The following is an 18,252-nucleotide window of genomic DNA, read 5'->3' as shown; positions in this document are numbered from 1 at the left end:
AGCGAGCCCGCCGAAGGCGGGCGAAGCTCGATCGCAATTATACGTAGCGTCTCGTTCGAAGATGATTAAATAATTGATTACCTGTAGTACTGTTAGTACGTGTCAACTACACAACGTTTAGAGTTTAAATTCAAATGCTTTTTCGCGCCAGTAGCCCTCAGCGCCTGGCGCGCACCCTAGCAGTCTCATATTTTTTAGAGTCTTTTTCTCTTTTTTTTTTTTTTTTTTTATTTTTGACCTATGTAAAGTTATCCCGCCTTTCGCTAGATGATTACTGGGCCTATCTTTTTCCTTTCGGGCTTAAAATCTCTATCGGGAGGGTAGTAATCATCTTCGAACGAGACGCTACGTATAATTGCGATCGAGCTTCGCCCGCCTTCGGCGGGCTCGCTTGATCGTTAAATTATACTAAGCGTCTCGTTCTCGATGATTAAATAATTGATTACCTGTAGAAGTTTAGAGTTAGTGATAACTTTATTGTCAAAATTACACATTCTTTACTTTTTATCGGCTACTGTAAGTGCAAAACTCTCGCTAGAGCTTTGAATCGGCCGATTGTAGAAATTGGCGAAAACCGTGGACTTGGATGACCACCCTGCGGTTCTTCTAATAGTGTCCACATCTACTCCCCTTTTATGTGCCTTCGACACGGATGCATGCTTAACGCTGTAGGCGGTGAAAATCTCTGTATCAACTCCTGCTTTTGCAATAAGTGCCTTTATCCAGTGCCCAATCGTCTGAGCGCCAGCTGGTTTATGTGGTTTTACTGTCCCAATAAACAGTCGATCCGAGTTGGTTCTTAATTCTTTAGTACGCTCTAAGTAGTATAATATGATAGATGCTACACAAATCTTCTTCCTCTTCTTGAAGAATGGAATCGATAATACAGGTTGTTCTTTGCCCGGCTTTGAGGTCTTAATTAAATCAGGTATCTTAATTTTTAATCCAGAAACAGTCTTAGTGATATTTTCGGTTTTTATCAAGGACAACGTTTGCATTCTATGTGCCGTGATGAGAATAAGGAGTGTCACTGCCACCTCTGATAATTCCTTCAATTTTAAGTTGTCTAAGTTTCCCAATTTTTCAATATATGTCAGGACCTGGTCTGTATCCCAGGTATCGGAGTACTTCGGTCGCGATGGTCTCTTCTTGAATGTCCCCCGGATGAACCTCGATAATAAGGAGTCCTTTGAGAGGTTGTTCCTAGAAATCAAGGAAATAGCAGCCCGCATAGAGTTAAGAGTGCCATGCTTCGCCCCTTCATTAAACTGCGCTGTAAGAAACTTGATGACCTCCGTACTCTGGGGATTAAAGGCATCGATATTCCTTGCTTGAGTAAAAACTAGCCATTTCTTCAATGTTCCCTCATACTGCTTAATCGTTGACTCTGACAAAGAACTGAGCATGATGTCTATTGATTCCTCTCCGATGCCCTTGGTGACAAAGGCCTGCCGGATAATTTGCCGACCACTAGTGACAACTTGTTCGCTAGGGGGTGACACTCCTGCCTAGAAGGAGATAATAATAAGAATAATGAAGGCTTGAAAATCAAAGGAGGTTCGCAGAGTAGAGAAGTGAATAACGGGTACCATGGTTGCGCTGGCCAAAAGGGAGCAACTACGATACCTGATGCTTCATCGTTGATTATTTTCCTCAAGGTTGGTAAAATTAGGGCAAAGGGTGGGAAAGCATAAAAATATTCGTTTCTCCAAGAAACCGTAAACGCGTCTACTGATTCTGCATCTGGATCTGGATAACGCGAATAGAATCTTACGCACTTCCTGTTAATACGCGATGCAAAGAGATCAATCGAAGGCAAACCAAAGGTGTCCAATACGGTTCGGAAGGCTTCCCTGGATAATTCCCACTCGGTGTCCAGGTTTTCCACTCTGGAAGCGGCATCTGCTTCTACATTCAGCTTCGATGGAATATATGTTGCCCTTGGCCAAATTCCTCTTAATTGACACCATTGCCAAATCTCTCTAGCTAGATCTGATAACTTTGGATGCCTAATTCCGCCAGCTTTATTGACGTAAGCGATCGCTGTTGTATTATCTATACGAAGAAGGACTTCGCGGTCGCGTAACTCGTGAGCAAAACATTTAAGCGCGAAGAAAGCTGCGTAAAGTTCCAGATAATTAATGTGGTGCTTCTGATCCTCTGGATTCCAAAAACCCCTTGTAACAACACCTCCAGCTTCCGCTCCCCAGCCTGTCCTTGAAGCATCCGAAGTTATCACTATGCTATATTTGTGAGACTTTATTCTGCTGTTAGCGCTCATTATATTATCTCTCCACCATTGAAGATCCTCCAAAACGCCCGCATTTATTGTCATAAAACCCTCAAAGTCATTATTATTCAACGTAAGAGCTAACCACTTAGCTCTTTCTAATCTTTTGCAATATGCTCTGCCATACTCTACGCCTGGAATACATGCTACCAGTACCCCAATTAACTGAGCTATAAATCTGATCCTGAACCGTTTTTTCAACCCTATGGAATCTAGTAGCTTCCTAATATATACCCTCTTCTCCATTGTAGGTTCTACACAATATTTCTCTGAGTCTAAGATAAAACCTAGGTATTTACACCTTCTATTAGGAGTCGTCGTACTCTTACGATAGTTAATGATAAAACCAAGCTCCTCTAAGAGGCCTATCGTATTCTGTACATTATTCTTACAAGCTTCGTAATCTTTGCCTACGCATAGAAAATCATCCAGATATACTACCGATAAAAAACCTTTTGACCTAAGTTTATTAACCACCGGTTTCATTATTTTTGTAAAAGTATGAGGGCTAGAACACAAGCCAAAAGGAAGACACATGAATTGATAAAGCTGGCCTTTGAACCTGAATCTAAGGTATTTTCTAGAGGATCTTTTTACCCGGATCAGGAAATACGCATCCTCCAAGTCTAGGTTAGCCATGAACGCGCCCTTATCAATGAGATCTCTAGCGGATCTCAGGTCCTCCATTTTGAAGTGATATGTCTCAATAAACTCATTTAATTGCTTTAGATTAATAATGAAACGATCCGACCCATCTGCTTTTGGTACTAGGAAATACGACGATATAAACTGACTCTCGATGTCTAAGCAAGGCTCGATAGCCCCCTTTTGCAGAAGTTTACCGATAGCTTGCTGGACCCTTAATTCATCACCCGGAGACCTTACAGGTTCACTGGGTTCCACAAATTGTATAGGTTGGGACTTAAAGGGAATACCATAACCTTTGAGACAATCAAAGATGAATTTATCATCCGAAACACCTTCCCAACTCTCTGTGAAGAGACTGAGTCTGCCTGCTAATTTATTTACCTCTTGTTGTTCTTCCACAACAATCTCCGCTACTTCCTGTTCTTCTCTGAGCTGGGCTTCAGTGAAGTCTTCGCCATCCCTGTCGTGGATCTCGGTTTGTACCTCGTGTTCGAGAAGAATCTCCTCTGCTGATAGTTGCCCACCTGCCTGAACTTCGCAGGTGGGCCTCTCAAGTTTCCCTGAGACGCAGTCCTGAATGCCTGTTTCTTGACAACTGGTTTGTCAGAAGGTTTTAAAGATGCAGCCGCTTTAACGATGGCTTTTGCATCCTTAACCTGGTCATTGAGTTTCTGACCGTAAAGCCATTCATCTGGGATACTAGCCTCTAGCGTAGCCTTTATGTCCTTATCCAGAGTCGGAGTAATAAATGATTTTCTCGCTATTGACTGTTGGTGGAAAACATCACTTAAGATTTTTCCCGTGTCCCAGAGATATTTCATCAGAGTAATTTGATCAATCTCCTCTGATGAGTTATCTGACAGCATCGATATGGCTGAGCTTAACGATGATAGCGCTGATCCTACACAATTTTGCGTATCAGTAAAGTGAGCATCACGTTTTTTGGCGATCTCAGTCAAGTGACGCTGAATTTCAAGGTTAACCTTGGGTGCTTCAGTTCGGAATTCTCCATCTCTAACATATTTTTTAAGTAGAGCTTTCTTAACCTCTTCAGTTAAGCCCTTTGACATCCAAGTCTCCCACCATTTTTTCAGGCTGTCATTTACCTTGACTGAGGTATTCGTGTTTGAAACCTCTTCCCCAAGTACTTCACGAAGTTCATCGTCCAAGTCATGCTCATCCTCTACTAAAAACTCTTCCGGAACTTCTCCGTCTTCCAAAACCCCTACGTCTTCCTTCCGGGAATCGTCGGCTACTGCCGTACTGGTCAATGTCTCAGTACCCTTATTGGGTTCTATACTTTCCTTGTTGGAAATACTGGCCTCCACTGTAATAAAAGATAAGGCCACATAAACAAAAAAGGAAGAGAAAAAAAAATTTTTTTTTTTTTTTTTTTTTTTATAATGATGGTTCCATGCTAGATTTTCTCTCTTTATCTTTTTTTTTTTTTTTTTTGTATTTCGTGTGGAAATAATGCTTTAGAAAAGTAAAAAATCAAACTTTCTGTCCATAGAGGATCAGGTTATGTTCGTGTGGAAATAACCTGTGTGAAACTTCGTGTGGAAGAGACACACCAACCATATACCCTTGCAAATATTTTTTTTTTTTTTTTTTAAATGTCCTCACCTCTATTCTGCTCTGCAGTTTCTTTAACTGTAGCCTGCAACTCTTGTTGCGCTTTTACCAGATCTTGGACGCTCTTGGCGATGGCCTCGATTTGGCATTGTAAATCTTTTTTAGATATCTTGGGGGATCTACTTTCCACTGAATTTGATCGGGAACGTTTCTTGGATTTCCCCATTATTAAAAATCCAATCTTTTGATGATGTAATAAAAAATTATCAAGTTTTTTATTACAAAAAATTTTAACCCACGTCCGTTGTTGTTGACACAACAAAACAATATGAGACTGCTAGGGTGCGCGCCAGGCGCTGAGGGCTACTGGCGCGAAAAAGCATTTGAATTTAAACTCTAAACGTTGTGTAGTTGACACGTACTAACAGTACTACAGGTAATCAATTATTTAATCATCGAGAACGAGACGCTTAGTATAATAATATTTCTGTGTATTGTAGAAGTGATTACCACACTTCTTTAAATTAATTTTTTCATGATAATATGGGAACCATTCCCATAATATTATGGGAACTTATGGGAATGGTTCCTATAACTTATGGGAATGGTTCCTATAAATTATAGGAACCATTCCCATAAATTATAGGAATGATTCCCAAAATATTATAGAAACTATTCCTATAAATTATAGGAACCATTCCTATAATTATAGGAACCATTCCTATAGTGTTATGGGTATCATTCCCATAATTATAGAAACTATTCCTATAATTATGGTAAACATTCCTATAATTATAGGAACCGCTCCCATAATTTATGGTCGTGATTCCTATGATGGTATAGGAAAAAATTTCACAAAATTATGGGAACCGCTGCCATAATTTTCTTTTCGTGTAACTTTGTCTGCTTTTACCAAGTTTAGCTTCAAATCATCTTTTTAAAAAGGTAAAATAAGCCTCCAGAGCCTAAATTTATAGATCGAGAAAGACTCTCATCGGATCGCGTACAATTGGTAGGGAAACAGAAGGGAAAAAAGGGCCACTAATTAGAAATGGCTGCCATGATCGAAAAAAATTTGAAATTTAAAAATTCCAAAAATAATTTCTTAGTAATAAATAATTTGTTGTAAGTGAAAAAATAATAAAATTTAAAATATAAATAATAATAGCTAAAGTTATACGAGTAGGCGTTCGAATAGAATAGTACTAAGTCATTCGAAATTCGAATTGAATAATTAGAGCCTTTGACTTATTAGTATATGATTAATTAATTACCCGCACGGAAAAGCTATATTTTTCCAATATATTAAAACTTATATTTTTCGCAATATATTGAAAATTTTATTTTTTCAATATACTTTTTCAATTTCTACACAATTCCACAAAAAAAAGTCAAATTTATTATTTTTTCTCCTTCTTTTCATTGACCTTATATTTACTGGCAATAACCTAAGAAAAGTAAAAAAAGTGCCATATATTTTACAATATATTGGAAACCATATATTTCGCAATATATTGGAAAACATATATAAAAAATATAAAAAATACTATATATTAATTAATATACTACTTTCAATATAATATGTCAATATAAAAAAGATATATTAAAATATATATGTAAAACATACATAAAAAGTCATATATTGATAAATATATTGATAATATATTCTAGCAATATATTTTTTTTCAATATATTATCATATATTAATACGGCAAAAATATAAATATTATTTTATATATTGTACAATATATCACATTATAAAATTCATATATTCTATCATATATGTTTTCACATATAAAGTTTTTTCATCCGGGTATTTTATGTGAACAATAAATACAAACGAAGTACTGGAAAACGGAAACTGCCGAAGAATTTGAAAAAAAACTGCTGAAAAATAATCTGCTGCCGCCGGGATTCGAAACCACGACCTTACGAATATGAAGCACAACCACTGCCGCACTGCTACTCGGACGCTCACGATCAGCTGGAACTATCTTTATGTATTTAGAACGCAGATATTATTATAACAATAAAATCATGCTAAAGAATTGAGCTCATTCAAAGTTACATATTAAAAGTATGGTGGGCCTTGGAGTGTTAAAACATCGTTTTAAAAAGATGATTTACTCCTTCGATGCCTCGATTTATATATAAATCGCCATTAAAATTTAAATAAAAAAACATATTCATTTTTACGTAATTTGTTTTTATTTATAATTACTTTGTACTTGAAAAAAAAATAATACCGATATAAACTAACGGCTGATAGCTCATGCAATTTAAATTTCCGATAAAATATTACCCGCAGTTCTCGTTATCAATGTGATAATTGTTACTTTTTATATCTGATGCAAGTTTCACGACATTTAGCGACCGGCTCATAAACGAAACGTTAGTTGAATTTAACATTAGGGATACTCATTAGTGCGCTTGCAACCGATTGATTACAAGAATTCCAGAAGCTACCAAACTCTTGACAAACAACGACTGGTTAGAAATTATTTTAGCTGTTATATTTTCAATTATTACTTTGAAACTATTAAACTTATGAAAAAAAAATTCAGTACTTTCTTCTAGGAAATTTTATTCCCTACAAATTCATTTCAGTACTTTTTTCGCGTATCTTTGATAGTATGCCTGTTATTTATGATTGTTATGACCGACATAAAAAATTTGAATTCGAGCCGATTTATTGAGTTATTTATTTTTAATTTAAAATTACGGATAAACTATCAGAGATATAAGAAAAATGATAAGATTGAAGATTGTAGAGAATTGAATTTTCTATAAAAAAGGTCATTATGATGTTTCATGTAAATTCAATAGTTTCGACGGAATAATTAATTAAAGTTAAATAAATGTTTTAGTTTCAGAAATCGTAAATATAAATCAAAATGTCAAAAATTATTTTGTTGATGTCAATATTTTTGTTCATTGGGCTCGCAGTGAATGTTATGGGCGATTGTAAGTTAGACGATGTGAGTTCAAAGATTTTTAAATTTAGTTTTAAAAAATAAAAAAAACATTCATTTTCTATTTTTTCCGACTAGTTGATAAGGAATTAAATTTTTTACGATAAAAATCCCGAATTACGAGTCTGTTAATCCACCTACGAAATAAGATCAGCTTTCGTTACTAAAAATGACGAAACAAAATTTTTTTTAATTTTAAATTTATCATAACTTTTCAAATTTTGAATTTATCAATTCGCGGGTAAGAAAATTTTTTGTAGGAAATTTAATTTGCTACAAAAAAGTCTTATGCCGCGAGTCGATTACTACAGTATTTAAAAAGTCGCATAGAAAATCGAAATCTACGGAATACAAAATCTAAAAAAATTTCTAGTTTGAAGTCCCATAACTTTTCCAGTATTTTTGTAACTTTCATAACTTTTTTTCGTAGAGACTTTAATTTTCTACGAGACAATTGAATCGAAAATAAAAAAAAAAACAAAAAAATTTTTCTATTTTCAATGGCGGAAATTAAAAAATTTCATTTATCATTTATTTAATTTAATTAAAAAATTTTAATTACAGTGTTTTATAGACTCTAATTGCTGTGACGGATACTATTGCGCTCGGGGAAGCGATGTAGGGACTTGTTGGCCAAATGAATTAAAAGTCTAAAAACTTGCGGATTTAAAAATTTAATTTTTTTGTCTATTGAGTTTTTTGTCGAAGCAAAATTATGAGAAATGACAAATAAATAAATTTTATTGCAAAATCGAAGAAAAAAATTTTTATCATTTTGTTGAAAAATTTCCCAATTACTAATTATTTTATGAAAGTTATCAATTTATATAAAATTAATTTCTGTTCTTTTCTTTTTTTTCATACTTCGCTCCTTACTAAAATCAAGGAACGTGATTGGTCTCAATTAGTAGATCAGATTTTTGTCGATTCAAAAACCACCCATGAGATATGTTTTTAATGAGTAGAAGTCGAGTTATCGATTTGTATAGATTGGGCTAGATTGAGAAGAATTTTAGAGGGAACATTTTTTATAAACTTTTAATTTTGAAATTTGAAAATTCATAACTTGGAAAATTTTCAAGATTAAGGGACGCGGTTGGTCTCATTTGAAAGCTTATACTTTGAGCTACAAATTTTGTTAAAAAAAGATTGCTCTAGGACCGATAGTTTCTGAGAAATTTAAATTTAAATGTAATTTGATTAAATTAGAAAAATTCGAAATTTTAGTAATAAAGTTTTTTTCAGCTTTGAAAATTTATAACTTGGAAACTATCAAAAATTAAGAAACAGGATGAGGCTCATTTCAAAGATCAGATTTCAGGCTACAACTTTCATTAAAGTTTAATTGATCTAGGATCGATAGTTCCCGAGATATTAATTATTAAAGCCAGCAGCATTTTTTACACAAAATAAAAATTGTTCCCAAATCTTTCAATAATTAAAAAAAAATTCATAACTTTTAACCTAGTCAATATTTAGACTCGCGCTTGGTCCCATTTCAGAGCTAAGACTTGCAGCTACAATTTTCATTCGTCCATAATTTCTCTCCGATCAGTAGCTTCCGAGATATCGATTCCCAAAACTCCGAAATTTTTCCGGGTCAAATTTTTTCCTCCCGGCTCAATTTCAAAAAATCGCCAGCTCCAACCCAATCACCATTTGGCGCCATTCTAGGTTTCATTCAAAAGATCAAATCCTCGGCTACAAGTTTCACAGCTGCGTCATCAAATTTCGTGAACAATTTTCCGAGATATCGAATTTTCTATAGACCTCACAGTGGAAGCTAAAGAAAATTTCTAAACGTCACCGAAAAATTTCAGTCCCCACTAAATAATTTCTAAGAAAAATATCATTGTATCACTTACACTTGTAAGTACTTACCCAGTCCCCAAAACAAAAGTAACCCGGCGCGATTATTTTAAAAAAATTTTTTTCACCGTAGAAAATAAAATAGAAAATTACCTGGGACTTAAGAGCCGACTCCTGGGTCCTGTTTTCGGACTTGGGTCTATCCCAGATCTTTAGGCTCAACTTGAGTCCACACTAAACTAACACAGTATCTAATCCCAGCAGGTGAGCTGTCCATAAATCAAAATTTATTTCACTTAAAATTCTACGCTGGCTCTTTTGTTAAAAGAAAATAAAAAAAAAGAAAAGAAAAATATAAATTTTCGAGGGTTTTCATTACAACGAAGGCTTTTGTAACTGATACCGTTTCTATTGCACCTGTTTTGTCCTCAATCCTCTTGAGAGATAATCAGTGACATCGACACGATAGCCGTGACCAATTGCCGGACACACTTTTTTTTTTTTTTTTTACCTGAAGGAGTAAAAGAATTTTTTTTTTTTTTTGCTATCAAGTCTGATAAAATTTTTAGTGTCTTGCTCGATACAAGACTCAAGACTTCCTTTAGAACATGAGAGCGTGGGACAGCTACGGTAATTTAAGACGGAGCGTTGCACTTTTTAATGATTAAGACAATCTGAGAGTCGCAGTGTTTGAGATTCGATATCTCGAAAAATTGTTCACGAAATTCGATGACTCAGCTGTGAAAATTGTAGCCGAGGATCTGATCTTTTGAATGAAACCTAGAATGGCGCCAAATGGTGATTGGGTTGGAGCTGGCGATTTTTTGAAATTGAGCCGGGAGGAAAAAATTTGACCCGGAAAAATTTCGGAGTTTTGGGAATCGATATCTCGGAAGCTATTGATCGGAGAGAAATTATGGACGAATGAAAAATTGTAGCTGCAAGTCTTAGCTCTGAAATGAGACCAAGCGCGAGCCTAAATATTGACTAGATTAAAAGTTATGAATTTTTTTTTAATTATTGAAAGATTTGGGAACAATTTTTATTTTGTGTAAAAAATGCTGCTGGCTTTAATAATTAATATCTCGGGAACTATCGATCCTAGATCAATTAAACTTTAATGAAAGTTGTAGCCTGAAATCTGATCTTTGAAATGAGCCCCATCCTGTTTCTTAATTTTTGATAGTTTCCAAGTTATAAATTTTCAAAGTTGAAAAAAACTTTATTACTAAAATTTCGAATTTTTCTAATTTAATCAAATTACATATAAATTTAAATTTCTCAGAAACTATCGGTCCTAGAGCAATCTTTTTTCAACAAAATTTGTAGCTCAAAGTATAAGCTTTCAAATGAGACCAACCGCGTCCCTTAATCTTGAAAATTTTCCAAGTTATGAATTTTCAAATTTCAAAATTAAAAGATTCTACAAAATGTTCCCTCTAAAATTCTTTTCAATCTAGCCCAATCTATACAAATCGATAACTCGACTTCTACTTATCAAAAACATATCTCATAGGTGGTTTTTGAATCGACAAAAGTCTGATCTACAAAATGGGATTAATGACGTTTCTTAATTTTAATTAGAATATAAGTAGTAAATTTTTTAAATTCAAACTAAAAATATCCGAGTCTAGATTAAGAAATTCCATTAATTAATTAAAATAATTAACTAATTAACGTGTTAATTACAGAAGCAAGTATAAGCCAACGAGAGAGTAATCAGTAGAATAAGAAAGACATAAATTGATGTATATTTTAAATAAAAAAAGAAAATGACCACGAATCGAAATAGCAAAACTCCGTCTAGACTCGCGACTCGCCTCGACTCGGGACACGAAACTACAAGTCGCGAGTTTCATGTATGCTTAGAAGACATCACACATGTTTTATTTCTAAATAGAACACTATTTTACTCTGTGCCTTCTGTACTAAACTAAACTCTACACTCGACAGTGGGTATTTATAAATAAATATATATTTTTAAATTTAAATCTAATTGTCATTGTAATTTAACGCTCTGCAATTTAATCTCTACTCTTATGCTAAGACTGTACCTCTGATATGATAGATTATGATTAAAATTTTTTGGAGAAAAAAATACAAATAATAATAAAGTTGTAAGCTCATGTAGTAAAGATATACATCAACAAATACCGAGTCAGGACCTGGAGCTATTTTCACGCCGAGAACTGTTATTACGATTATTTACTGCAGCTAAATGGTTTTTTTCTTTCAATTTATTTATTTGTGGTATGGGAAGAGTTTTACTACCGAGTAACCAGTCGGCAGTTGAGATTTTGTGGGCCCAAATTATCTGAGGCAGGTGGGAATTAGACATATTTAAATTGGGCCTTATGATTAAAAACAAAACAATTTTATTTTGAGGAATTTGGAAACGAGGCGAACTTTTAATAATAAGGCCCAAAAATTTACAAGGCCCAAAATTTGGCATCCAGCCCAATTATGGTATAGGCCCAAAAAGTGTACAGTTTGAATGTGATGTTAATGATAAAGAGTTTGAAGATACAAGGCCCAAAAATATATAATAAGTCTCAATTGGAAATATGAAGTCCAAGAGGATGTACATAAATTTCAGAATTCATCAAAGCTTAAAATTATCTATAAGGCCCAAAGTTTCAATAAGGCCCAAAAATTTGTAAAGAGTTCTCTCTTTTACATGAGGCCCAAAAGGACCAAGAAGTTTATTAATTGAAAGTTTGATATTAAAAATTTTAACACGTTCAAATCGTGAGGCCTATTAATAATGTAAGCTCCAGAATGAGATACGGGACCCGATAGTTGAAATAAGATGATTAATTTTTATTACAAAAGAGTAAAAAATAACACAAGACTCAATTTTAACATAAGGCCCAAAATGGCAAATAAGGCCCGAAAGTAAAAACATGAATAAAAATTTACAATAAACGATATCAACTGTATAAAAATTTAGAAATAAAAAAGAAAGGAAATTTAAGTAAGTCCCGAATTATATAGAAGGCCCAAAATAATTTTTACCAGAATGTCAACAAATTTTAAATATCGCATGAGGTTACCATGTGTTTGGGTAATCCTGTCGCTGGGTAACTGACAATATACCTTCTCAACAAACAAAACAATAAAATAAGGCCCCAATATTATTTTAAAACCTGGTGAGCATACTCACCATATGTGTATTTAATTTATAGCTTTACAGTTGTGTATTCGTTGTCACACTAAAACCAGATGTCTGGCTCGACAATGCCCAAAATAAAAATTTCAGGCCCAAAATGTTGTAACTTTCATTTTTGATAAAAAATTTATTTTAATTGAGATCGGGTGAGATTGAATAATCGAGTGTCTGTGAGTATTGCAGGTGTGTGAGATAAAAAATGGGCCCTATCAGCAGTTGCTAACGTAAAAGACTCTATCAGGCCCAAATGGTTAGTTGTAACGAAAAGTGATAGGTCAATTGTTTTTGTTGCGTAGAGATTGTGGGGTAGGGCCCAAGTGATAATTCAAAAATTTCAATTGGCTTTTGTAGAATCAGTAGGCAATAATTTTTATTATCGGGCCTTATTTGTCGAGCTCAAGACACATTGGATGGGTGGCTACGTCTCTCAATTCGCCAACTAAGAATTAACATCGCTATCGATTTAAGATCTACGTTAAAGAAGGCGGTTCGTGCCGTCCCCCAACACGTCAGGTGCAACCATCCAAACTCATTTCATTCCATTCTTTACCGTCTTTTCTTTATACTCGACTTCAAAGCTCTTTCATTGTGTGCCCTTTTGCTTTCTTTTTGTTATTAGTTATTTTTATTTTTACTTCAGACGTCAGACATCTGAGCTATTGCTCTGCACGTGCCGGAACCGGAACTTCATTCAATAGTTAATCTCTAGTTCATTCTTTTAAAATAGAAAAAAAAAATTTGGGCCTTATGGCTAATTTTGGAAACTTATAGTTTAGGTAATGATTTAACTTTAACTTTATTTTCAATTTTTTCAATTTTTGGGTCCTGTATATCATTTTTGGGTCATTCAGTTAAAATTTTGGTAAAACTTCAATTTTTCTTTGCTTTTCACTTGTTTTTGATTTGGGCCTTATTTAGATTTTGAGTCTTATTCTTTAATTCAGGGCCTTGCTCATTTTACACTAATTTAGTTCTTTTACTTATTTACGGAATTCAATAGCTTTTTTTCGAGTTGTATATTTATTTCGGGTCTCAGAGTCAATTTTGGGCCTTATTGTTGCTCGAGGGTCTGATTGTTAAGTCTAGGCATTATGGGCTATTTTAGGGCTTAGCAGATAAATTTTTTAAAAAATTTAATTTTTTAACTTTATCTGTTAATTATTTTAAATTTCGGCCTTACTTAGATTTTTGGGCCCTATTCGTGATTTCGGGACTTTAATAATTTTTACACTACTAAATTTTCTTTTATTTACTCACAAAATTCAATAACTTTGATTTGTCTTATATTGATTTCGGGTCTTATTCATTTTGGGTCTTATATTAATTTTTGGGCCTTGTGTTAAATTTCGACTACAATATTTACGTGATATTAAAAATCATATTTCAATCAGATAAAAAATAAACACAGAAAATTTAGGGCCTCATGTTTTTGGGCCTTATAAAATAAAACCCTAAATCACTTGCCAATAGATTACAAAACAGTCAAATAGTTATAAAACCAGATGTGGGTCAGATGTCACGCGACATTTGTCTACGCAATGAACGTGGCTTATGGGCCTTACATATACGGTAAAGATACATGTGCACAAATACATATTATTGATATGATAAAAGTATTGTATCGTATGTGTGTGGCCGCAGGTGAAGCATTACACCTGGCGTAAAAGCCAACTGCCTAATTAATAACAATCGTAAGTTCACTGTGACTACCCCAGAAGCGCACACATCAGGCACAAAACCACATACACGCTCCAGTTGTTAAGTGTAAGAGCAATATAACCTGTTGCAAAAGTTGTTGTTATGTATTATGTATGAATAAAACTAAGTACGAGCAAGTCATATCGTTGTCATCCGTTGGCATGTTGATCGATATGAGGATAAGAGCCATTCATTTATTATTCAAGGCCCAATGTGTCGTCTTCCTGCTTTATTTTCCATCAGACATTTTTTTTAAACGGAAGTTAATGCATATTTCATTTTAAAAACCGCGCAATAGATTATTCAATTAAGATAAATTTTAAAATATGAAGGTGAAAGTTAATATTTATTAATTTATTTAAACAACTGGCCCAATATTGGTGATAAGACCCAATACGCTGTCAAGCACAATAAGGCACAAAAAATTTAACTGGCGGGTAATTAAAAACTTTATTACAGGACAAAATAAAGAATAGGGCCCAAAAAATAAAAAAGGTCCAAAATTTTTCTTTTAGGACCAAAAGTTAAGAAAGTATGAAAATATAAATACACCTTTGAATGAAAATTTGATTGTAAAAAGGCAGGGAGGAAATATAAGGCCCAATTTGGATTTATAAAACCCGGTATATACAAGTCCCAAAATATATAATGAGGCCCAAAATTGAATAAATAACAAATAAAAATAAACTTCAAATTTTTTAAAGTGCAATAATTTTCGTAAGGCATTTAAATTATGTAATATCAGTCCCATAAAGCAGTTTAAGACCCAAAAATTAACAAGAACCCAAATTTGTGTCTAATATGCAAATGGAATTTAATAAATATCAAATTAAATGAAGAAGACATTTTAAAATCAATACAAAGCCCTAAACTTGTATAAGGCCCAAATTATTATGTAAGGCCCAATAATAAAACAAATACAAATTAGAGATAAATGTTGCAACTGTTAGGTAATTATGAAAATGAAACATAAGTCTCTTAAAGAAAACACGATAAGACCCAAACGGTAAAATAAGGCCCATAAAATAGAATAAGGCCCAAAATGTATAGGGGCTCCAAAATTTATAATTTTCAGATAGTTATTAGATAACAAAAATATAAAAAACTTTAGTCGAAAAAAGTGGGCCCAACGAAATGTTAATATTTTATTTCAACATCCATAACTTTTATCCCAACAATTATGAAAAGATACTTCAGCATAAATATAATAAAAGCTTAAGATTACCCGTGTGTATTACTTGACTTCAACACGCATATTCACAACTCAAGTATATCCCCTAGAGCTAAAAATCATCATCTACATCCTTATACACTTCCACGTATATCATGCTTACTCTGGTATATAGATATACAATAATAATGATGAAAAGAAGAGGATGGCAAGAGAAAGAGAGAGAGAGAGAAAAAAGGTCTGGGGATGATTGTGTGTCGGGTTTAAAAACCATAGCATTGGGTAGCCCGCCCTCAACTCATGGGAAATAACCTCCGGCTACTATATGGACGGATGGTTTACACAGGAATGCCAAATGGTCTTTCGTGTCAAAATGTGTAAGTTTAACTACAACAGTATATCATCAGCAGGCGAATGTGAATCGCTACTGATTATAAATCTACGAGCTAAAAAATAGCTCTAGGTTACAGGATAATACTTGATCCAGATTCTTTGCCGAGTGATTTTATTTATTGGGCCTCATGTTACATTTTTAGGCCCTGTGAGTTCCAAGTACAACGACTTAACGTTTGAAATAATATTTGTCACTGTGTCTTTAATTTTTCCAAAATAAAGTTTATGAAATAGCTACTACATTAATTTGGGCCTTATAATTTATTTTGGGCTTCATTATAAAAGCCGAGTTTTTTCATATTTTTATTACCATAAATGCGAAAAATTAATTAAAAAAGACAAATATTTTTCAACCATTTGGGCCTTGTGATTTAAGTCGGGCCTTTTAAATAAAATTGGGTCTTGTCCAGTTGTTTCTTTTTTTTTTATTTTAAAAAATGCAAAAGAAAACATCATTTACTAAAAATTTAGGTGCTATAATACGTTTTGGGCCTTATGATATTTTAGTCTTAAAACCTTCGCACTTCTTTCTATTTTTATCATACTAAAAAAATTTCACCCTAACAAAAAAATAATTATTTCGCTCAATTGGGCCTCACGTTACACTTTGGGCCATACAAATAAAATGCATCTTAATCATTTATCTTTACACTCTTAATACTAAAACACTATTGTAGACAAAAACAAAGCATCTAATGGGCCCTTATATATTAATTTTGGGCCTTACTCCCCATCTGGGATTTCGCTCCAAATATGGGTCTTATACGAACCCAGATCTTTACTTAAATCTAAAGTCTTCACTTTGGGTCTTATGATAAATGTTGGGCCTTACTTAAAAATTGGGCCTGAGGAATTTTTCACCACCTCCTAGTTTCTTGAACTTACTGGAATTTAAAAATTCAGTCATTCAGGAGCCCAATGCAAATTTTAGCCTAAGGCCCACAATGAACTTGTAACGAAAGAGCGTGGGAAGCTTCAGCTTCCCGTCTCTCTCTCAACTCGCAATTTTTTCTATTTCCTCTCCCTCTTCCTCCCTCTCACTCCCACCTAATCACTAGACCCAGCGCTTAGCTACTTTCTTACCTAGTAATTTCCGAATACTAACATCCAGACACGAACATCCTTCCCTAATTACTCATATCATATTAAATTTATCCTCCATAACCTAAAAAATTTTTTTTCCTCCCGTTCATTTGTAACCTAAAACTAATTCTTAATAAATTTTTAAACAAAGAAATTTCTAAATATTTAAAAAGTAACTCGCGTGATAGCGGCGTGTGCCCGCGGGGGCGTTTGCATGTCTTGCGTGTTGTTTAAATTTGCAGGTGTAGTAGAATAAAAATAAAAATAAAGTATGAGAATAAGGTTGCTGGAGAAAATGCCAGCGGCAAAGCGTTACAGCATTCGGCGCATCATCATCATCATCATCATCCTGGGGATTCTCTTGCTCAAGATTTATAAGAGCTAACCTGGAGTATGCACGCAGATACTGGGTTACGGATTTTTAAAAATGTAGGCGGGATCGCGAGTTAAGAATGCCTGGAGCTATTTCTCACCCGCATACCAGACAAATGTTTCCTTAACTTCTTGTTGTTTAACAGTCAGCGATATTCGACTGCGCAGAGTTTCGAGTTCTGCTGGAGTGGGGGTTGTGGTGACCAATGGGCCCAATTGGGACCGCAGGCCCTGGATAGTGGAAAGCTGGATTACGCAAGAATTTAGCGCTGATAAGATAGAAGTCACAAGTGTACGGCAAGAATGGGAATTTCTACGAAAAAGTTAGCCGCTTATTCTGATGGATACCGTACTTCACGTTTTGACCCTCAAAACTGCTTCCATCAACTAAATTATAGGCTGGACAACCTTGCATTGACCCGAGGTCGTGGAAAACAATCAAAAAGGGTAAGGGAGAGGATTGAAATATCTCTGATTAAAAACTCCGATTGAATCTGATTGAAAAATTCTAATCGAAAAAGTGATCGATATAAAACTATTATTTTCCGATTGATTTCGGCTATCAAGTATTTCAGTCGGATTTAATTAGACTCAATCGGAAAATAAATTTATTGTTTTCTGATTGAATCTGATTCATTTGATTGAAAAATTCCAATCGGTTACTTAAAACGTGTTCACTGAATCAAAACTCCGATTAGAAAATTCCAATCGGATTTGATCGAGAAGTTCCGAATGAATCCGATTGAAAGGTAATCGAAAATCGGAAAATAATCGGAAACAATTATTATTTTCCGATAAAAACCAATTAAAATATTTCTATCAGATTCAATCGGAGTCTGTAATTAACGATTACTGAAATCGTAGCGATTGGTACCATCGTAACTCTAATTAAGAAAAATGATTGAATCCATACTAAGTGTATGGGTCATTCCACCAATTAAAATTTTTTTTGGAATGTGACCCCCGCGGATTTTGTTCAAATTTTGTAGTGATTCTCTACATTAGAATGAAGATTACCTGAAAAGTTGAGCTCTTAATATTGAGTACTTTCGAAGTAATGATTTTTGAATTT

At 34.1% G+C, this 18,252-nt stretch overlaps 2 protein-coding genes and 1 long non-coding RNA gene across 3 annotated transcripts; 1 reads left to right on the top strand and 2 right to left on the bottom strand.

Annotated features, from left to right (window-relative positions):
- Window positions 1-1,083: 1,083 nt before the first annotated feature.
- Window positions 1,084-2,977, bottom strand: LOC130677723 (uncharacterized). Its single transcript, XM_057484575.1, has 5 exons — window positions 2,743-2,977; window positions 2,590-2,700; window positions 1,718-2,424; window positions 1,293-1,508; window positions 1,084-1,203 (listed from the first exon to the last, which is right to left on the bottom strand). Exons 1-5 carry the CDS (start codon window positions 2,975-2,977, stop codon window positions 1,084-1,086), a joined length of 1,389 nt encoding a protein of 462 aa, XP_057340558.1.
- LOC130677613 (uncharacterized) lies at window positions 1,386-4,820 on the bottom strand. Its single transcript, XM_057484457.1, has 3 exons — window positions 4,565-4,820; window positions 3,320-4,265; window positions 1,386-1,508 (listed from the first exon to the last, which is right to left on the bottom strand). Exons 1-2 carry the CDS (start codon window positions 4,737-4,739, stop codon window positions 3,349-3,351), a joined length of 1,092 nt encoding a protein of 363 aa, XP_057340440.1. The 5' UTR covers window positions 4,740-4,820; the 3' UTR covers window positions 1,386-1,508; window positions 3,320-3,348.
- Window positions 4,821-6,867: 2,047 nt separating this feature from the next.
- On the top strand, window positions 6,868-8,236 carry LOC130677638 (uncharacterized). The gene is made up of 3 exons (XR_008991674.1): window positions 6,868-7,003; window positions 7,381-7,491; window positions 8,050-8,236. It is a non-coding gene; the product is annotated as an uncharacterized LOC130677638 (long non-coding RNA).
- The last annotated feature ends 10,016 nt before the right edge of the window (window positions 8,237-18,252 follow it).

This window comes from Microplitis mediator, chromosome 11, assembly GCF_029852145.1.
Source record: "Microplitis mediator isolate UGA2020A chromosome 11, iyMicMedi2.1, whole genome shotgun sequence".
NCBI lineage: Eukaryota > Metazoa > Arthropoda > Insecta > Hymenoptera > Braconidae > Microplitis > Microplitis mediator.
The sequence above is the reverse complement of the archived record's forward strand: the minus strand, read 5'-3'. Positions and strand labels throughout refer to the sequence as shown.

Coding starts and splice junctions, on each gene's coding strand:
- LOC130677723 (XM_057484575.1), bottom strand. CDS start 2,977: ATGGAGGACCTGAGATCCGCTAGAGATCTCATTGATAAGGGCGCGTTC. Junction 2,701..2,742: donor TAATAAACTTAGGTCAAAAG/GTTTTTTATCGG, acceptor TTCTATGCGTAG/GCAAAGATTACGAAGCTTGT. Junction 1,509..1,717: donor AATCAGTAGACGCGTTTACG/GTTTCTTGGAGA, acceptor ATCTCCTTCTAG/GCAGGAGTGTCACCCCCTAG.
- LOC130677613 (XM_057484457.1), bottom strand. CDS start 4,739: ATGGGGAAATCCAAGAAACGTTCCCGATCAAATTCAGTGGAAAGTAGA. Junction 4,266..4,564: donor AACTGCAGAGCAGAATAGAG/GTGAGGACATTT, acceptor CTTTTATTACAG/TGGAGGCCAGTATTTCCAAC.